Source organism: Saccostrea echinata, unplaced genomic scaffold (genome assembly GCF_033153115.1).
Source record: "Saccostrea echinata isolate AGI-Se365-2 ecotype Australia unplaced genomic scaffold, CSIRO_AGI_Sech_v1 ptg000006l, whole genome shotgun sequence".
In the NCBI taxonomy this organism is placed as follows: Eukaryota; Metazoa; Mollusca; class Bivalvia; order Ostreida; family Ostreidae; genus Saccostrea; species Saccostrea echinata.
Genome location: NW_026889755.1, coordinates 15328494 through 15347271, shown reverse-complemented (window position 1 = coordinate 15347271; position 18778 = coordinate 15328494). Strand labels below are relative to the sequence as shown.

Sequence of the window (18778 nt, the reverse complement as noted above, 5' to 3'; positions counted from 1 at the left end):
TTAATTCCTAATATGTCCTTAATATCTTCTTTTTTTTTTTCTTTTTTTTTGGTACATAATTATTTATTTTTAAAATTAACTAAATTAAGGAGGTTATCATTTTATTTTTATCTTTGATTGTATCATGTTAAATATATATTTTCTTTTCCCCGAACACAACAATGTTTATGACATTGTTTGTCCCTCGATATTGCCCAGTTAAAATTTGAGATCCCTCTGGAAACTTTTTTGAAATTGAAATTTATCAACGTATCTAGGAGAATATCTTTATCAGAGACTGAATTGATAAAATAGATTGTAAAAGTTTTTATATCAAAGTTATATTATTTAATTTTTACATGTGAAACTTAAAGTACGGATATACTGCAGATTTTCGAAGCTGTCTTCTTCTTCTTCTTCTTCTTTTTTTTTTTTTTTTTTTTTTTTTTTTTTTTTTTTTGAATTAAAAAAAAATATTTCATTTATTTATTTATTTATTTATGTATCTATTTATCATAATTATAATATATATTTTTATATTTTTTTTCTTTTTGTATTACCATAAATTATAAACGTGTGTATACAAACAGAATAAATGTAATTTACAACAAAGGTGTTCTTACGAACAGAACAAACCTACGTGATACGCCCCTGAATGAGTACATGTGTAAAGTGTTGATTGATCCACGCCTCGTTCTCTTTAGATACGTTTGACCTATTCCTCTGATTTAAATACCTGATCTTACCGGCACAAAATCGATAACCTGTGATGGTTCTGTTACCCGGTGTAATGTTTTGAGGAAGGGCCAACCCATGTAAGTATAAAACAATAATTACTTATATAATTCAATTAAACATTTATTTTCATTGACAAATATTTACATGTATTTTTGTTTCTTTTTAAATTCATTTTCATTTCAAGAACCTATGAATTTGATGTGATGAAAATAAAATTTCTACGCTCATATTATATCTGGATTTTATTTTTATGTTTTAAACAAGAAAATAAAAACAACAATTACAGAATAATTCGTATAATGAAAAGAAAAATATTCCTTTTGTTCCGGTTAGATATACATCTGAGAAATAAACAAAAAAGCGTTGATATGAATGGCTTTTAATCGGCCTTGTTGAATTAACGATTGAATTTTTGCCAATCTTGTACCACATCGCACGATCCTGATTGTTTTGTTGCTCTCTATATATGCACACCTCCATTACCTTATTGATCTTCGCTGTAAAAAAAAAATTTCTGCCAAGTCTTAACGATATTATTATCAAGGATATGTCTATACAACACATTAATAAATGATATCGCACAGCCTGGTTTATCTAGTAGTTTCCAGAAGTTTATGGATCAAGTGACCAATTTTTAAATTCTGCAGTACTTTTTTTCCCACTATCATTACATATACAAATATGAAAAGTTTGTACATGTATATAGCAAGCTACATTGAAGAATAAAACTGTAAGACTTATTTTTGCGAAATGGTATGCAGTGTGAATCATGTTTGAGAGTGAGAGAGAGAGAGAGAGAGAGAGAGAGAGAGAGTTGTCCTGTGACTTCAATAAATTCAGCACTACACAATTTGTATGTATATTACTTGAGTATCGTCAAAATATAAAAAACATTATTGTTAAAATGCTGACAACACTACGTTTTTAAATATGTATAAAAAATCTCTTCTCTTTAGATTTCTAAATGAAAGGTGAACCCCCCGAGAACATGACCGCAGTATACAAAAGGGTTACGCGACGTCTCCAAACAATAATCCTTTAAACTGTTAAACTCTCAATGACTTCATTATAAACATATCATTTCACTATTGCCTTTTAATATGGTTTAATATGGTTTCATTTATATAAATAAAAGTAGTATAATAGTTAATCAGGCAATATCTTTTTCTTGCCATGAAATGTAAGTTAAAGAAACAATGAGCTTAGTTACAATATCTTTAACAATGACATCGTGTTTCAGTGTGAGTAAAGTCCTCTTGAGCCCTTGAGATACACGTATTTCAAACTTATATACATGTACATGTATATCTTCTATGTATTTATTTTCAGTTTTGATTTCTTTTACAGATGACAAAGGATGTATGTGGAAGTGACATCATCGCGATCATCTGCTTCCCCTGTCCCGCCATATCCGGGGTATGATTTAGAAGATTCTTACCGGGAACCCGTATATGTACCACGTGTCCGGCCGGAGGGTGAATCTTACTACAACCGAAATCGAGGGTCAGTCGGGAAGTGGGCCTTCGGTTGTTTTACTGAGCGAAGGACACCGCGTCCTGTCCCCCGGTGCCCGACAGATTCCTGTAAATCGAACTACCAGCATGGTAAAAACGGAACCATAAAACCTCTTTTAAATGGAAAAGCTACGCCGAGACCGGAAACAGCACCTCCTCGGATCAAATCCGAGGCGGAACCCATTGCTTCAGTAAGTAGAGGAAAACGCATGAAGAGAATTATACATAAATATGCCCAGTCTGCTCCTACACCTCGTGTACCAAGGGTTAAACCCGAGGCTGAAGAAATAGTCGTGCCTCATAAAGGAGGACGAATGGAAAATCTGATTCATAGTTATGGAAAACTGCCATTGTCAGATAGAGGAGTTCCTAGAGTAAAACCGGAAGGAGAGAGTAACGCGTACCTTGACAAAGGCAAACGAATGAAGACCACAATTCACAGTCCCAAGACTCCGGGAGCACCACCGTCCACAAGAGCAGTTCCTAGGGTCAAACCAGAGGCAGAAGACAATGCCGAATTAGACAAAGGCAAAAGAATGAATAACTTACTACATAAGTATAATCGTATGCCTAAATCTTCTAGAGCTGTTCCTAGAGTAAAGCCCGAGGGAGATCCGAATTACACGCTAGATCTCGGTGGAAGGATGAGCAGAATAATGCATGAGCCTCCAAGTTCTCGACTTGTCTCGAGTGCAGTGCCACGTGTTCGATATCCTGAAGCACAAAAAATATTAAGAAAGAATCGAGGACAGATGGGACGAATTTTGAGTCACATTGGGCGGAAGTCTGTTGTTCCGGTTCCTGGGTACCAGAATCGACAATTCGAACGCTGCCCAACTATGTAGTTCTCTGACGAAAGTTAGATTAAACTACTTTGTGCAGAAATTCATTATCTGGTTGAATATGTCGTAAAATTCGAGTTTCGGAAAATGCAGCCATTTCTGTTTCAAACATGTACAATGTATTTCGTTTTTAGTTTTTATGGCATTGAAAAGCAGTATTAATCTTCACTTGGTGCTTCCATATTGGTGTTTTTATATTTATATATTTATTTTGTTGAATGTTGATCGATGAGTAGAGGTGGGTTTATTTCTCTAATTATTTTTATATTCAAAATCAACTCACTATATTAATCTATTATATTAAGTTTTGCACATAGAGTTGCTAGAGTTGCAAATTCTCTAGTAAGGATTCCTTAATAAATTTCGTTGATAATTTTTAATGCAATGTTTGTTATTATTAGAAAACTACATATATTAACAGCATTTCAAGTTCTTTGATCCTCTGTTAAGTCTGTTAACTGTTATATTAGAATAAAGACTATTATCCCCTTGAAAAATTGTTAAGTAAACCCCCTTCACCACAGTCACGCATTTTAACGCATAAACCTTTTCCCCGCAATATGTCCGAGTCGTCCGATTTATTTGACGAAACTTCGGGGGCGATTCTAGCTGCAATAATGTAGCCCTCTCCGATTTTTTTATATCTGATATTTTCAGGAGAGGGCTACAATTCCACTGCATCTCCGTAATGGTGCAAATGTATTTTTTAGATATGGGCGACTGCAGGCAAAATAAATTGTTTTTGCATTCAACTTACTTACAATAAGACGGAATTTTTATTCACTATCAACATCATAGCCCTTTATACGCGAAAACCAAGTAAAATAAAGAAGCCATGACAGTTCTCGCGTGATGTACAGAGACTTGCGCTTGAAATTTAGAATCACTTGATAAAGTAAATGTCGGTGTTGATAAATGATTGTGTTGTATGGTATCACTAAACATCGATAAATAAAAGCATTCCATGTGATATTTTTTTCATAAATAGTGATATTTATGCTTAAAGGAAACGATCCGCTCCCCTAGATCCCGAATTCTCATTGGTTGTCCCAAAATAAAATCGATCAAGGTCAGTAAACATGGCGGATAAATTCAAGTTGTGATGTTGACGAAAAATAACCGATATACGGATTGTTCTGTATATTTTTGGATCAATTCATGTCTTGCATGACTACATTTTATGAGTTCAGGTAAGATATTTTAATAAAATACCCACTTACTGATAATTTGAGCTGAAATCTGTGCGTTAGTGAATCACTCCCGCACTTGCACCATTACGGAGATCCTAAGGAGTTGTAGCCCTCTTCTCCCCCCCCCCCCCAAATAAAAATCTGAGAGGGCTGCATTATTGCAGCAAGGGCGATTCAAGTAAAGAAAGTCTCCCTATTGACTAAATAAGCTCACCACTGGAACCACTGGCTTGGTGATGTGGAACTCAAATTTTGTGTGAGGTGGGGCCCTCGATCCACGATTTACCAATTTTTTTTTTATTTATTTATTTTATTTTATTTATTTATTTTTTTTATTTGTTTTTTACTGTTTGTTGAAAAGCGTGCACAGAAATTGACTGAAGGAACAGATAAAATCACGACAGAAGTTTATATACTCGTACAGAGCTCTGCGCAGAGAAAAGGAATTTTGATCATAAAATAATGCTCTGTACTTATGGAACGCCATAGCTGCCTGAAGGTCACTTTCATATTATATGAGGTGGTATAACCTTTATATAAAGTGGTGAAGTCATTATATATAGTGGTAAAATCATTATATCCAGTGATAAATGTATTATATGCAGTGGTTTTATCATTATATACAATGGCAATGTCATTATATGTATAGTGGTTAAATAATGTAATGAAGTGATAATATCGTTATATTATTCTGCAAAATCATTATATGCAGTGGTTATTCCATTATATTCATTAATGAAATCTTTCTATGATGTGATAAGTTCAATATATGCAGCTATAAAAATAGTTTGTGTGATAGTGCAATCATTACATTATACTAGACTTTGCCCGTGCGTGCACGGGAACTGACATTGTTATGAATGCATCAATGTGCATATCGGGCATTTACAAAATAGATACATCGACACATTCATATTGAAAGGTACTTTTGAAATAAACAATGAATGTGAATATAATTCTGTTTTTTGTTTGTTTGTTTGTTTTTGTTTTTTGGTTTTTTTTTTTTTGTTTTGTTTTGTTTTTGTTCTTAAAATTGGTGCGGAACGGCGTAGCGCAGAATGGGTTTGACCCCCAGTTAGCTATAAATCAAGTCTTGAGTTCGAATCACGCAAGAGCTTACATAAATTTCACATTTCCAAACAAATTTAATAAAAGAAATTATGGATATTTATTGAAAATATGACAACAACAAAGAGTTGAGCACTGCTGATACATATCAAGCAAAGTAATGAAAATGAAGAAATGTGCTAAGGTGGTATTTTTACACAATCAGTTATTAAGCTAAAGGTGTAAAAAATTTTGTAACAATTTTAACACTGCAGATCTCAACTTGTTCAAAATATGACCTCAACAATAAAAGAGTTATTAAGCACTGCTAATACATATACTTTATATATACACAGGTAATAGACATGTATATAATCTGTAAAAGCAGAAATGAAAATGGACAAATGTGCTATACTGGTATTTCTACACAATTTAGCAGATGTGAAGCAAACCCCCCCCCCCCCTCAAAAAAAAAATACTGGTTGTTCAAGAGATCATAATAAAAATTAAGAATATCAAATGTACTTTATCTAATATATGATATAAGAAAATGCTCTCATGACTGTCTGTTTTGATAAAAATTAATGTAATACCCTTAAATTAGGAATAGTTTGGATCGATTCGATTAAAACAAAAACCTCGGTTTTTGAATAATTTTGATTCAATTTTTGGAAACAATATGTTTGCTTCAGTTGTGTTTAAACCTGTTATAGTTATTGAAAATTCGAAATAAATACAATGTAGTGACCAATTTGAAAGTTTTTTTCATCTTTTATGATTCAACAAATGTAATTTAATTGTTTTACTTTTTAGCTCACCTTAGCTGAAAGCTCAAGTGAGCTTTTCTGATCACATTTTGTCTGTAGTCAGTCTGTTCGTCTGTCTGTCCGTTTGTAAACTTTTCACATTTTCGACTTCTTCTCCAAAACCACTGGGCCAATTTCAACCAAACTTGGCGCAAAGCATCATTGGGTAAAGGGGATTCAAAATTGTTAAAATGAGCTACCACGCCCTTTTTCAATGGGAGATAATTAAGAAATATTGAAATGTTTTGGTAAATCTTTAAAAATATTCTTCTCAAGAACCATTTGGCCAGGGAAGTTGAAACTTTTGTGGAAGCATCCTCAGGTAGTGTAGATTCTAAATTGTTAAAATCATGACCCCAAGGGGTAGGGTGGGGCCTCAATGGGGTTGAAATTTTACATAGTAATATATAGGAAAAATCTTTAAAAATCTTCTTCTCAAGAACCTTTTGGCCAGGAATGTTGAAACTTATGTGGAAGCATTCTCAATTTTGTTTAAATCTTATCATGACCTTTCATGACCCTTGGGGGGTACGGTGGGGCCGCAATGGGGGAGGGGTATCAATGGGAGTATTTATAGGAATTTTTTTTTTATGAATTTTCTTTTCCAAAACTATTTGACCAGAGAGGTTTTCTGAAATATAAATTCATATAATGTACATTCAAATTTGATGATGACGATCACAGGGGTGATGATAGGGTACAACCACAATGGGATGGGGGGGGGGCAAAATATTTACTGTAAATTTTACATATGAAAATCTTTGGAGAAAAAAGTTAGAATATGTTTCAAAAATTTAATATAAAAAACTAAACAGATATATCTGATTTGTTAAAGCTGTTTGGGTTAGAGTAATTGACCATTAAAACATTATGTTGCTCAAGTGAGCGGTGTGGCTCATGGACCTCTTGTTTATGTTAAGTTTAAAATATATGGGATACAAAAATTATCATTATCTTAGATAAGCCAAGCAAGGGTATCTTAAGTAGGAAAGTAGGAACTTGAAGGTACTTCTTGCTGCAATAATGAAGTCTTTTCCCGGGGGGGGGGGGGGGTTACAACTCTTTTTGGATCATACAATATCACTTCCATTTTTTAATTGAAATCATACAATGTAATCAGAAACATTTTAAAGTAAATGTTTCTTATTTAATTATTCAGAGCATAAATTTTTCCAAAATATTTAATATAGTCTGAGTTTAGCGCAAACTTTAAAGTTTACTGACCTTGACCGATTTTATTTTGGGACAGCCAATGAGAATTTGGGAGCGGATCTTGAACTGAATATGGGAATTTTTCTTACTTTATACGTAAATAATGCAGCAAAAATAAAATACATACCTCATAAACATTTGTATATCTATTTAGTGATAACAAAAATTAATCTACTGCAGTATTAAACGTTTTCAATCAAAAGTCATTACATCACATGAGAACTGTCATGGCTGCTGAAGAAGACAGCTTGTTTTCACGCTGGTGTATTTTTTCTTGTGGCGATTTAATAAAACATAAGTTTGTTTGCTACGATTAAATATAATTCATTTCATCATTGAATAAATATTTTTACGATCTTAATTTTGTCCCACCTCATAGTTTTGAGATTTACTATGCATGGATTATATTTTACAAACGATCGATATTTTAGCAGCATTGATAGACTGAACTGTACGGGCCGCAAGGGCTGCCTTCAGACTACCTATCAAGCGTAGTTACCATGACAACCTTTACATATTTAGAAAATATCTAGCCTAGAACAGGCTGTCCCTTCCATATAACGTACTGAAGATCAATAACAATAATTTACATATTTCACCCACTTTTTTTAAAGTTTAATAAATTTTGGAGGTGAAATTATAAATCTCAGCAGTGAAGGTAATAGTAAACATGGCGAACAAATTCAAGTTGCAATCATTTAGGCACATTTCAAATTGAAAATATTGGTTTTATTGACGTTATTTAATTATTTCGATTTATTTCAAAGTTAAGAAATGAAAATAATGTAATTGTAATTTTTGGCGGAAAAAGAATGCTCACTTCACCAAGATGTGATTTTAGGTGGAGTTGTAACCCCCCCCCCCTTTCCCCTCAAAAAAGCATAAAAGAAAGGAAGGATAAAATAAAATCAGGTAGTTACATTAATATTGCTTCTACGATCATGAGCTTTTTGCGTTGAGATGGCCAGAGACATAAATAACATAATTACAATAAGTGTATCCGAGATGGCGAATGATTACCCACGTGGCCACAATATCAAATTTGCATGGATAAACTCAGAAACAATGATACAAATACGTGTAAATTTTCATTGGAAATTTGCTATATATTAATGATTTCTTATCTATACTACTATATTAAAATAATAGACTCGAATTTGCTATATATTTTGTTCATATATATTTATGATTTCTTATTAGAGAAATTATAAAATAACAAATATATATCTACTTAGTACAAATTACTTTTGTCTTCTCCGATTCCTGAATAGACTGGCTTGCCTGTCTGATATGCGCGATATACAATAGAGGCAGGCAATACCAGTCTACGATTTGAACACCCTGATTTAGCGTGAATGTAATGCGCACGCGCAAGATTGTAAAATCCAAAAAATCCGGATGACTTCCGGAATTTTTTTTAGGAATTTTCGTTGATTATTAATTAGCGAAGCTTAATTGAGAAAAAATAAAAACAAATTGGTAATCTTGAAGTACCAATGATGTTTAAAATATATAAAACAAAAGACAGTACTCTTCCGATTTATCGGTATTAAAGGCCAAAAATTCGAGTCTATTATTTTAATATAGTAGTATAGATGAAACACGCTGCATGTGCAGTGCCAAGTTCATTTCATTCAGTGCGACACCTTTACATGAAGTGAAAAATTTATTATGTGCAGTACTAACATCATTATATTATAAAGTAAAATTATTATATATATTTCAAAACCATGCTATGCAGTGGTGACATCTTTATATGATGTGGTTAATAATTATTTGTCGTTGTTAATTCGTTATATGAAGTGGTCAATTCTTTATATGCTTTAATCGTTTTATGTTATGCAGAACTTGGTAACTTCTTTAAATCATCATCTAAACTGGTCCTCTTAAGGAGTAAACATAGGTAATCAGAGATTACAGAGCTCACCTCAACAAATGTTGTCTTTAGGTAAGGCAAAGTCCCACACTAAACTAATAATCTAGGAGAGTGCATTGTTGCAACCACTATTGAAATAACGACCACTATTGAAATAATTTTTTCAACACAGGTTGCAACCACTAATGGAATAACATTCACTATTGAAACAATGATTTCAATAGGGGTTTTGAATGTATTTCAAAACCTAAACCAAGTTGCAACCACTGTTGAAATAATGTTCACTATTGAAATAAAGATTTCAATAGTGATTGAAATAATGATTTCAATAGTGATTGAAATAATTATTTCAGTAGTTGCTTACAATGATTTCAATATAAAAACCACATTGCAAGCCTCATTGAAATAACCCCTGTATTGGAAAAAATATAAGGATAAATTCTTCATTATGTTTTCAAACATAATAAATTGATTTATTGAGTTTAAAAAATGATATGTAATTTTATGTTTTAATTTCTGTTTAGAAATACTATTACTACACGGACATCTGAGGTTTAACTGATCTTTTAATTTTAAGTAATTTTGTTATATAAGGCTCATCTTTGTTATCAATCAGGGAAAGTTAAAGGTTATAGATACAGATAGTTTTGAAAATTAGAATATCTACATTAAAAAGAAGAAAGAAAATATCTTTGTGATATCTCATATGTGTACAAACTTTCTGATAAAAATATGGTTATTCTTAATCAAAAGGATATAGAATAGAAGTTTATTCTCGCGTATATTCATGGGCTTGCATACATTATTAATATGGGTAGTAAATCCAACGTTTCTACTCGTCAATACATAAAATCAGCTATTTGGGAAAACTAAGTATAAGTGTTATAACATTAGAGGTTGTTATTTCAATAGTGGTTACACGCATAAAACCACTATTGAAATAATATCCACTATTTCAATAATTATTTCAGTAGTGATCGTTATTTCAATAGTAGGTCCATTGTTGCAACCACTATTGAAAAATCATTTCAATAGTAGATATTATTTCGATAGCGGTAGTATTAATGCAACTGTTATTTAAAAAAACGGTCACTAATGAAATGATTTTTCAATTTTTTGCATGATTTTTGCATTCAAAACCTCTATTGAAATTATTGTTTCAATAGTGTATGTTATTGCATTAGTAGTTGCAACCTGTGTTTGGTTTTGAAATGCACTTTCAACCATTATTGAAATAGTTATTTCAATAGTGGACGTTATTTCAATAGTGGTTACAACCTGTGTTTGGTTTTGAAATGCACTTTCAACCATTATTGAAATAATTATTTCAATAGTGGACGTTATTTCAATAGTGGTTACAACCTGTGTTTGGTTTTGAAATGCACTCTCAACCACTATTGAAATAATTATTTCAATAGTGGGCGTTATTTCAATAGTGGTTGCAACAGTGCATCCCTAGATGCAACATTTATGCAATTTTGGTCTGATAGGGCTTGCAGTTACTTGAGAATAGACTTATCTGAAAACTTAAAACTAGTCACTCATCCAGAAGATTTAAGTCAAATCCAGCATCCGAAGCAAGTTTTGAGATTGTTTGTCCCTTGATGCATCATCCATGCAAGTTTGGTTCAGATAGGTCTTAAAGTTACTTGGAAATGAGATCTGCTCCAAAAACTTTAATCTGGTTACTCATCCGGAAAATGTAGGTCAGATCCAGCATCCGAAGCAATTCCAGTAGTGTGAATCCTTAGATGTATCATCCGTGCAAGTTTGGTCAATATAGGGTTTATAGTTACTTGGAAATGACATCTGCTCCAAAAACTTTAACCCGGTCACTCATCCGGAAAATATAGGTCAGATCCAGCATCCGAAGCAAGTCCAGTAGTGTGCATCCTTTGATGTATCATCCATGCAAGTTTAGTTAAAAGGGCTTATAGTTACTTGGAAATGAGACCTGCTCCAAAAACTTAAACCTGGTTACTCATCCAGAAAATATAGGTCAGATTCAGCATCCGAAGCAAGTTCAGTAGTGTGCATCCATAAATGTATCATCCATGCAAGTTTGGTCAATATAGGGCTTTTAGTTACTTGGAAATGACATCTGCTCCAAAAACTTTAACCCGGTCACTCATCCGGAAAATATAGGTCAGATCCAGCATCCGAAGCAAGTTCAGTAGTGTGCATCATTAGATGTATCATCCATGCAAGTTTGGTCAATATAGGGCTTATAGTTACTTGGAAATGAGACCTGCTCCAAAAATTTTAACCTGCTCCAAACACTTTAACCTGCTCCAAAAACATTAATCTGGTCATTCTTTAGCTGAAATTGCAGCATCTGAAACCTTGACTGTACAATGAAACACACTAGAAGCATCCTCCATGCATCTCTGACTAATATAGGCCATAGAAGTACTTGAAAAGAAAACTGCTCCAGAAACCTTAACCTGGGACGCCGACGGCGACGCCGAGGGTATTACATAAGCTCCCCCAACTTCGTTGAGGTGCGCTAAAAACCACGCGGAGTTCCAGTTTAAAGAGGGTGTTGCTAAAACGCGGAACGGAAAACGGCAAATATGATACATTTCCCAGTTTAAATCTCTTGAAAATATATAAATTATACCAAAAACGATGTACATTATATAGGTTGTTCATATTAAACGTTGATGATCAAGAACGAGTTGATTTATTCATGTTTATTCTCAAATGAAGATTCCTGTACAAAAGCAAAGCATAGGGTACAGGAAACATAAATGTAATGCCGTACACATGGTATATATATATATATATATATATATATATATATATATATATATATATATATATATATATATATATATATATATATATATATATATATAAAACATTTTGGTAAAATATGAGTGAAGTAACTTTATAATAGACCACTTTGATCAAAATGAATAGCCAGTATTCGATATTTATACATGTATGAGCGAACACAACATAATTTTAGATGCACAGGCACCTACAAAGCGTTATTAACCATGATACTATACAACTCTGCATCCCCCACCAACCCCACCCGCGTATTGGCCAAATTATAAAACTGGAAATTGCACAGAATAACATTAAGATTGCTATGATGGAGAAATCACTCATTTCCCAGAAAATGCACTCAGTAATTTATACATTATTTTGTAAAGGGGGAATGCATAGATTACGTTGTTCACGCTTCAAGTGCCTGACGGTGGATAGCGCGGATCCAGGATATTTTTCGGGGGGGGGGGTTACACCCCAATAAAAAAAACAGCATTTAATGTTTACTTTCAGTTTCTTATCAACTTTACAGGAATCCGTGTTTTCGTGGGGGGGGGGATGGGGGGAGGCCAAGGTCATTTTTCTTTTATTTACTTTACTATGTAAACATACTTTACTTTGTACACGTAGTCGCCCGCGTGTTTAGGGCGTTTGCTCTCGGGTCGCGGAGTATAAGGAGTTAATCTTTACGTCGCGGGTTCGAATCCCATGTGGAACGTGGAGATCGGTCCTTCGGATGAAACAGTATAAACCGAGGTTCCGTGTCGCAGTAGGTGCTGGCACGAAAAAGATCCCTCACTGCTCAATGGCACTGAGTGCCGAGTATAGGTCTAAATTTGCAGCCCTCCACCGGCAAGTGGTGGCGTCTCCATATGAGTGAAAAATTCTCGAGAGGGACGTTAAACAACAAACAAACAAAAAACCATGTACACATAATAACTCCACAAATTTCAGGGGATCCGAAACCTATCTCGAACCCTCTCCAGATCCGCACATGATATATAAAATAGAAATCCATCGCAACTCATTACAGGCGAGAATACCTGTATTGAGTATAAACACAGAGTGAATAATTCTTGTCTTCGAAGAAGGGTGTGCTATGCTGAGTGATCGTGTTTTAGTTACAAAGGAATTTACGATTTGCTTTCACTTTAGGGTCTTTTATATCAAGAATGAATATACGTATAAAGGATAGATAATTGTAGCAAAATACACAAGCCCTTATAAAAAGTGTCTGAGAAGGCGTATATTTTTTACAATAAAAGTGAGACACCAGGTGGATTCGAACCATGACTCTAAAAAAATACCCGCGGTGTCAATATCTATAAAGTCAGCAGTTCTACCATTCGGTCTATTCTGGCTATGGAAATAGGAGGTATAAATGTGAACCAGGTTGTCAAAAACAGCTTTCAATCTTGAGTCAATACTATACAGAAGAGTAAGGTTTTTTAAAATGTAAATTGCATATAAGGCAATGGATGGATCTGTGTCCCATCTAAGGGAAGTCCATGACTCTTATCCACTTAGAACCACAGAAAATGGGTGTAAGCACAAGATTATGATTCTCATGACTCGGAGAATGTGTAAGAAAAATTTACTTTTTCTGGAAGACATTTAGTTATTTCTTTAAAATTAGTTATAAACAAAATTTATAACTAAAAATCAATAATATCTTATAATGCAATTTATTACATCTTTATTTGATACAAAACATTGAATATCTTCTATTGCTTGTTTATTCAAAACTAATAAATATTAAAAGCTTCTTTTATATACAAAATGGACAGAATTGTCAAAAAAATTAATGACCCTATTTTAAACTTTATTAATATAGTAATCTGTAAATGTGGGTTGGATGTCCTCTTCAGAACTAAAAAAGAAAAAAAAACCACTGTATTATAAACAAAATATACATGAAAGGGGGGGGGGGGCAAGCAAGATAAAGCTGATAAAAAGAACGATTGTGAAAGAGATAGCTCTTCAATTATCTATACAAATGCTATATAATTTTGAAACATCTTTTTTCCAAAGCAATGTCAAGATTCTAAGAATTACTGATCATGATACACTAGTATTTATTTTAAAATTCTATTATTCTATGAAAAAATAATCGTTTAGCCTTATTTTGAATACCAACTATCCAACCACCTATCTTTGAACGAAAACGAGAACAGATAAAAAGTAAAGAAATGCCCGGGATGTGACTGAGAAAGCCACAGAAAAAAATAAAACTAACTTACTTCATATATCGTGGATTTTCCTCCTACACAACTAAAGGTTTTTCTGAACCGTCTTCTTAATCTTTTCATTCTCTGAAATGTAGAAAGATGATACAATATGCAGATGCACAGAATGATGCTCTTTAGTAATTTAGTTTTACTGGTTACATCAAAATTGGATTAGCTATGATCTCAAGGATAGTTGCCTGGCATGCAAGAACTCAAATCCAGATTTTAACAAAGATACTAAATTATCTATGGTATTTATCATTCTAAGACAGACATTTATTATTCCTTGTTAGATCAAAAGACTATCCTTTTATTCAGAAATACTAAATGGAAATTAGTTCCTATGAACATCAAATTCTTTGGAAATTCTGGGACAAAGTTTGTAAAGTTGTATCTTTAATATTTGACAACGACAATAACAACAGTTCTCTATATTTGTACTGGATTTTGTTTGTGTGCAAAAACTGCTAAATACAACAATCTCTCAAGTTTCCGATGATTTTTAATGGTTTCTTCAAGATTTGGGATAAAATGTCAACAAGGTTTACCAAAATCAGACGTAAATATGTTAACACTCTATATCATTTAGAGCTTTACAATAATAGAGTTTATGTTCTAACACATTTAGAGCTTTACAATAATAGAGTTTATGTTCTAACACATACCCCTAATTTTTTACACTTTTTCTTTTCTTCCTCCTCCTTTACCTTCTCTTCCACCTATAATAAAAAAAAATGTAACAAAAAATGTTAAAAATAACCATAGGTTTTCTTCAGATACACTGATAATAATGACAGAATAATGCCTGCAGGGCCATTTTTTTAAAATACTAAAATCCCCATCTGACACACAAATTACACCAAGTTTGGTTGATATTGCTTGAAAGGAGATCACAAAATTAAAATATTCTGGGTGCATAAGACAGTTTATGCCTGATTAACCACAAGCATGACAATATATTTGCTCATGCTGTAGTCCATTTTTCACCAAAAAAAATGTTATATCAATTGAATGGTGACATCAGCCAAAATTACATGTAATTAGTCTCGCTTTTTCCAGATTTTCACTCTCAAGACTTTGCACAAAGAAGTCTCATAATTAGAGCAAAAGTCTGGGAAAAGAGAGACTAAGAATTACTCTGAGGATCGAAGCTCACAAAATGATACCCCCCAAAGATACATACATGTATAGAGGCCATGAGCAATCCTTTTGTCTATTACGAGCTTTACATGTTTCTTCCTCATTCAGTATGAAAGGAAATTATACATTTTTCTGAACTTGCCTAAATGACTGTGGGATCAAAACACATGCTCAGGTTATAAGCAATCAAAAAGTTTTTGCAAGGTTTTTCTGCGAAACATAAATTTGACACTTTTCTGCAATTTACCTTGAATTTACCAAAAAAGTGAAAATGAAATCACACTTTAAGATGATTGGCAACATTTTTTCTACGACCTCCCAACGTTTCTTTATTACAAGATATGGCCAGGATAGGAATTACACGTTTTTCTGCCAGTTACCTTGAACTTGTACAAATGATGTCAGGGTCTTGACACACTCTCAGGTCATAAACAGTCAAACAACCACAGCAACCCCCCCAACCCCCCAGGTCATAAAAAATCCTTCATCAAGAATGAGCTTCCAATGTTTCTCCATTACAAAGTCATGGTCCGAACACGATTGTACAAGTAGGCCCCGCAGAAAGAGGGACAAGGCCTATGTACCCCTCCTATTAACCCTGACTTTTCCCCCATCACATAAAAGTTTGTTAAATGGACAGATGGACAGGTAATTATTATTGGGCACCTGCATTTTGATGTAAGGCCTTAATACTTTAAAAGAATTACCATTGTCAAATTTGTATCCTGCATTATGATGGCTGCTTGTTTTTCTTTTTCAAGGCGGACGTGCTTCCACTTTAATGTTGCTGTTTCAATCACAAGAACCGACTTCTTGAGCTTCAAGAACTTAATGCGACACAATCTCCCTCTCACCCAGTTCTGCAATCAATCAATGTTTAAACTCATTCTTTGTAACCATCTGTCTGACACACAGCTCATATTTACCTCCTGTAAACCTCATTATCTCGCACTCATTGGGCCAATTAAAAAATGGAGATATCCGTGGATTCAAGATATTGATGTTAAAGTACATAAAGAAAAGATTGTTGTGACCTCTACCTTACTTCATACGCATGATATTTGAGATACTAATGTTTGAGTACTGTATTCTATCAAGACTACAACCTTATTTCAACAATTAACATTTCATCACCTACCCTTTTTGAGAAAGAAATTTGTTCACCCAATTTTAAAACAAAGAGCATGTAAACTCCACCTGTATTATGAGAGCACTGTGTAGTTGTTTCCTTGCATGTGCTTTATATTTTCTGTAGCATCTCTGTAAGACTGTTGCTGACAAGTGAATCTTTACTTGCTTGGCAAATTGTAGTAATTGTTCTTGTCTTTCTTCTTCCTAATACAAAAAGAAAATAATGCTTTTATAAATTAGGTAAGACAATCTAATGCAAATACACATACCAGTTAATTATGTAACAGACATGTTTCTGCCTTGGAATGGATTTGAACATGGGGCCTCTGGCATGCCAGTTTAGTGCTCTACTGATCGAGGTTTTGACCAAGGTCATAAACAATCTTTCACCAAGAATGAGCTTCCAGTGTTTCTCCATTACAAAGTCATTGTCTCAACACGATTGTACAAGTAGGCCAGATAGACAGAGGGACATGGTGACTCATATGAACCCCTCCTTTTAACCCTGACTTTTCCCTATCACATAAAGTAGTGGTGAATGGACAAAGGGACAGTTGATTATCATTGGGCACCTGCATTTTGATGTAAGGCTTTAATATTTGAAAAAGAATTACCATTGTTAAATGTGTATCCTGCATTAGGGTAGCTGCTTGTTTTTCTTTTCGAAGGCAGGTGTGTTTCCACTTTAATGCTGCTGTTTCAATCACAAGAACCGACTTCTTGAGCTTCAAGAACCTAATTCGACACAATCTCCCTCTCACCCAGTTCTGCAATGAATCAATGTTTAAACTCATTATTTGTAACAATTTATCTGACACACAGCACATATTTACCTACTGTAAACCTCATTATCTTGCACTCGGTGGGCCAAAAATGGAGATTTCAAACAATTCAAAATATTGAGGTTAAAATGCATAAAGAAAAGATTGTTGTGACCTCTACCTTACTTCATACGCATGATATTCGAGATATTGATGTTCGAGATACCAAACTTCAACAGTACTGTATTTTAGCAAGACCGCAACTTTATTTCAACAATTAATATTTTATCATCTAACATATGATATTTGAGAAAGAAATTTGTTCACCCAATTTTAAAACAAAGAATATGTAAACTCTACCTGTATTTTGAGTGCACTGTGAAGTTGTTTATTGGCCTGTGCTTTATATTTTCTGTAGCATCTCTGTAGGACTGTTGCTGACAAGTGAATCTTTACTTGCTTGGCAAATTGTAAAAAGAAGTCTTGTCTTTCTTTCTCCTAATACAATAAAAGAAAAACGCTTTTATAAATAAGATAAGGTAATCTAATGCAAGATTGCATACCAGTTAATTATGTAACAGAGACATGTTTCTGCCTTGGAATGGATTTGAACATGGGACCATTGGGCATATCAGTCCCGTGCTCTACCGATCAAAGTAAAAGGTGAACTCCTTATCTAGTAAGGCACTGAACTGGCATGTCAGAGGTCCTGGGTTCAAATCCATTCCAAGGCACAGACATTTCTCTGTTACAATTACATCTTGTACCAACCAATTAGTTGATTCATTGTTTTGAAAAACTAATTCTTATAAAAGCAACCCAATTTTAATCATCTAAGCAAATTAACAAATGACTATGTATTTTACTAAAGCAATTTTCTTTAAACCATTACCTTAATTTTATTCATTTTGATGATTGACAAAGAAAATATTTTTTACTTGATCTAACCTTGAAAAGTTTGATGTTCCAGTGGTTTCTAAAAGCCTGCTGTATAAAGGCCGCAGCTTCATGAAGTTCTTTCATCCTTTTTCTATCTAGAAAACCTCTAAAACTAGCCTGGAGCAACACTATGGCCTGCTCCATTCTTTGGTACATGCATCTTGTCTTGTAACCTTTATAAAATGCCTGTATAGTAAGAACAGCTTGTGCTGTCACAGTTCTTATTTTTTATTTATTTTTGTTTGCTTTTTTGTGTAATTATACGGAGTGAAATATGTGTATTATTCAGATATCAGAAAGAGTTATCCTTCTTTGTAAATTTTTGAATTATCTTCCTTGAGTGGAAATCTTTTGTGTCAGGAGTTATCTCCCTCATTTTCTCGTGCAAGTTTTCATTCAGTCTGCCATTAGAGTTCCATCCATGAGGATGTACATGTAACATTCTACCTTCTTACGATTTGTGGCCTATTACCATGTAAGTTTTTATAGGAAACTTTTGTAACTTCATACCTATTATTTGTAAAGTTTTTTGGTGATTATTTATAGAGTTTTTGTGTATTGAAAACTTATTCAGACCGGTATTTTTTGTAAAGTTTAAAG

The 18778-nt window shown here is 33.5% G+C and overlaps 1 protein-coding gene across 1 annotated transcript; it reads left to right on the top strand.

Moving 5' to 3' along the window:
- Positions 1-731: 731 nt before the first annotated feature.
- Positions 732-3310, top strand: LOC133180562 (uncharacterized). Its single transcript, XM_061315048.1, has 2 exons — positions 732-794; positions 2065-3310. The coding sequence occupies exon 2, from the start codon at positions 2075-2077 to the stop codon at positions 3074-3076; it is 1002 nt and encodes a 333-aa protein (XP_061171032.1). The 5' UTR covers positions 732-794; positions 2065-2074; the 3' UTR covers positions 3077-3310.
- The last annotated feature ends 15468 nt before the right edge of the window (positions 3311-18778 follow it).

Bases quoted from the DNA above. Each gene is read 5' to 3' on its own strand.
- LOC133180562 (XM_061315048.1), top strand. From the start codon at position 2,075: ATGTATGTGGAAGTGACATCATCGCGATCATCTGCTTCCCCTGTCCCG.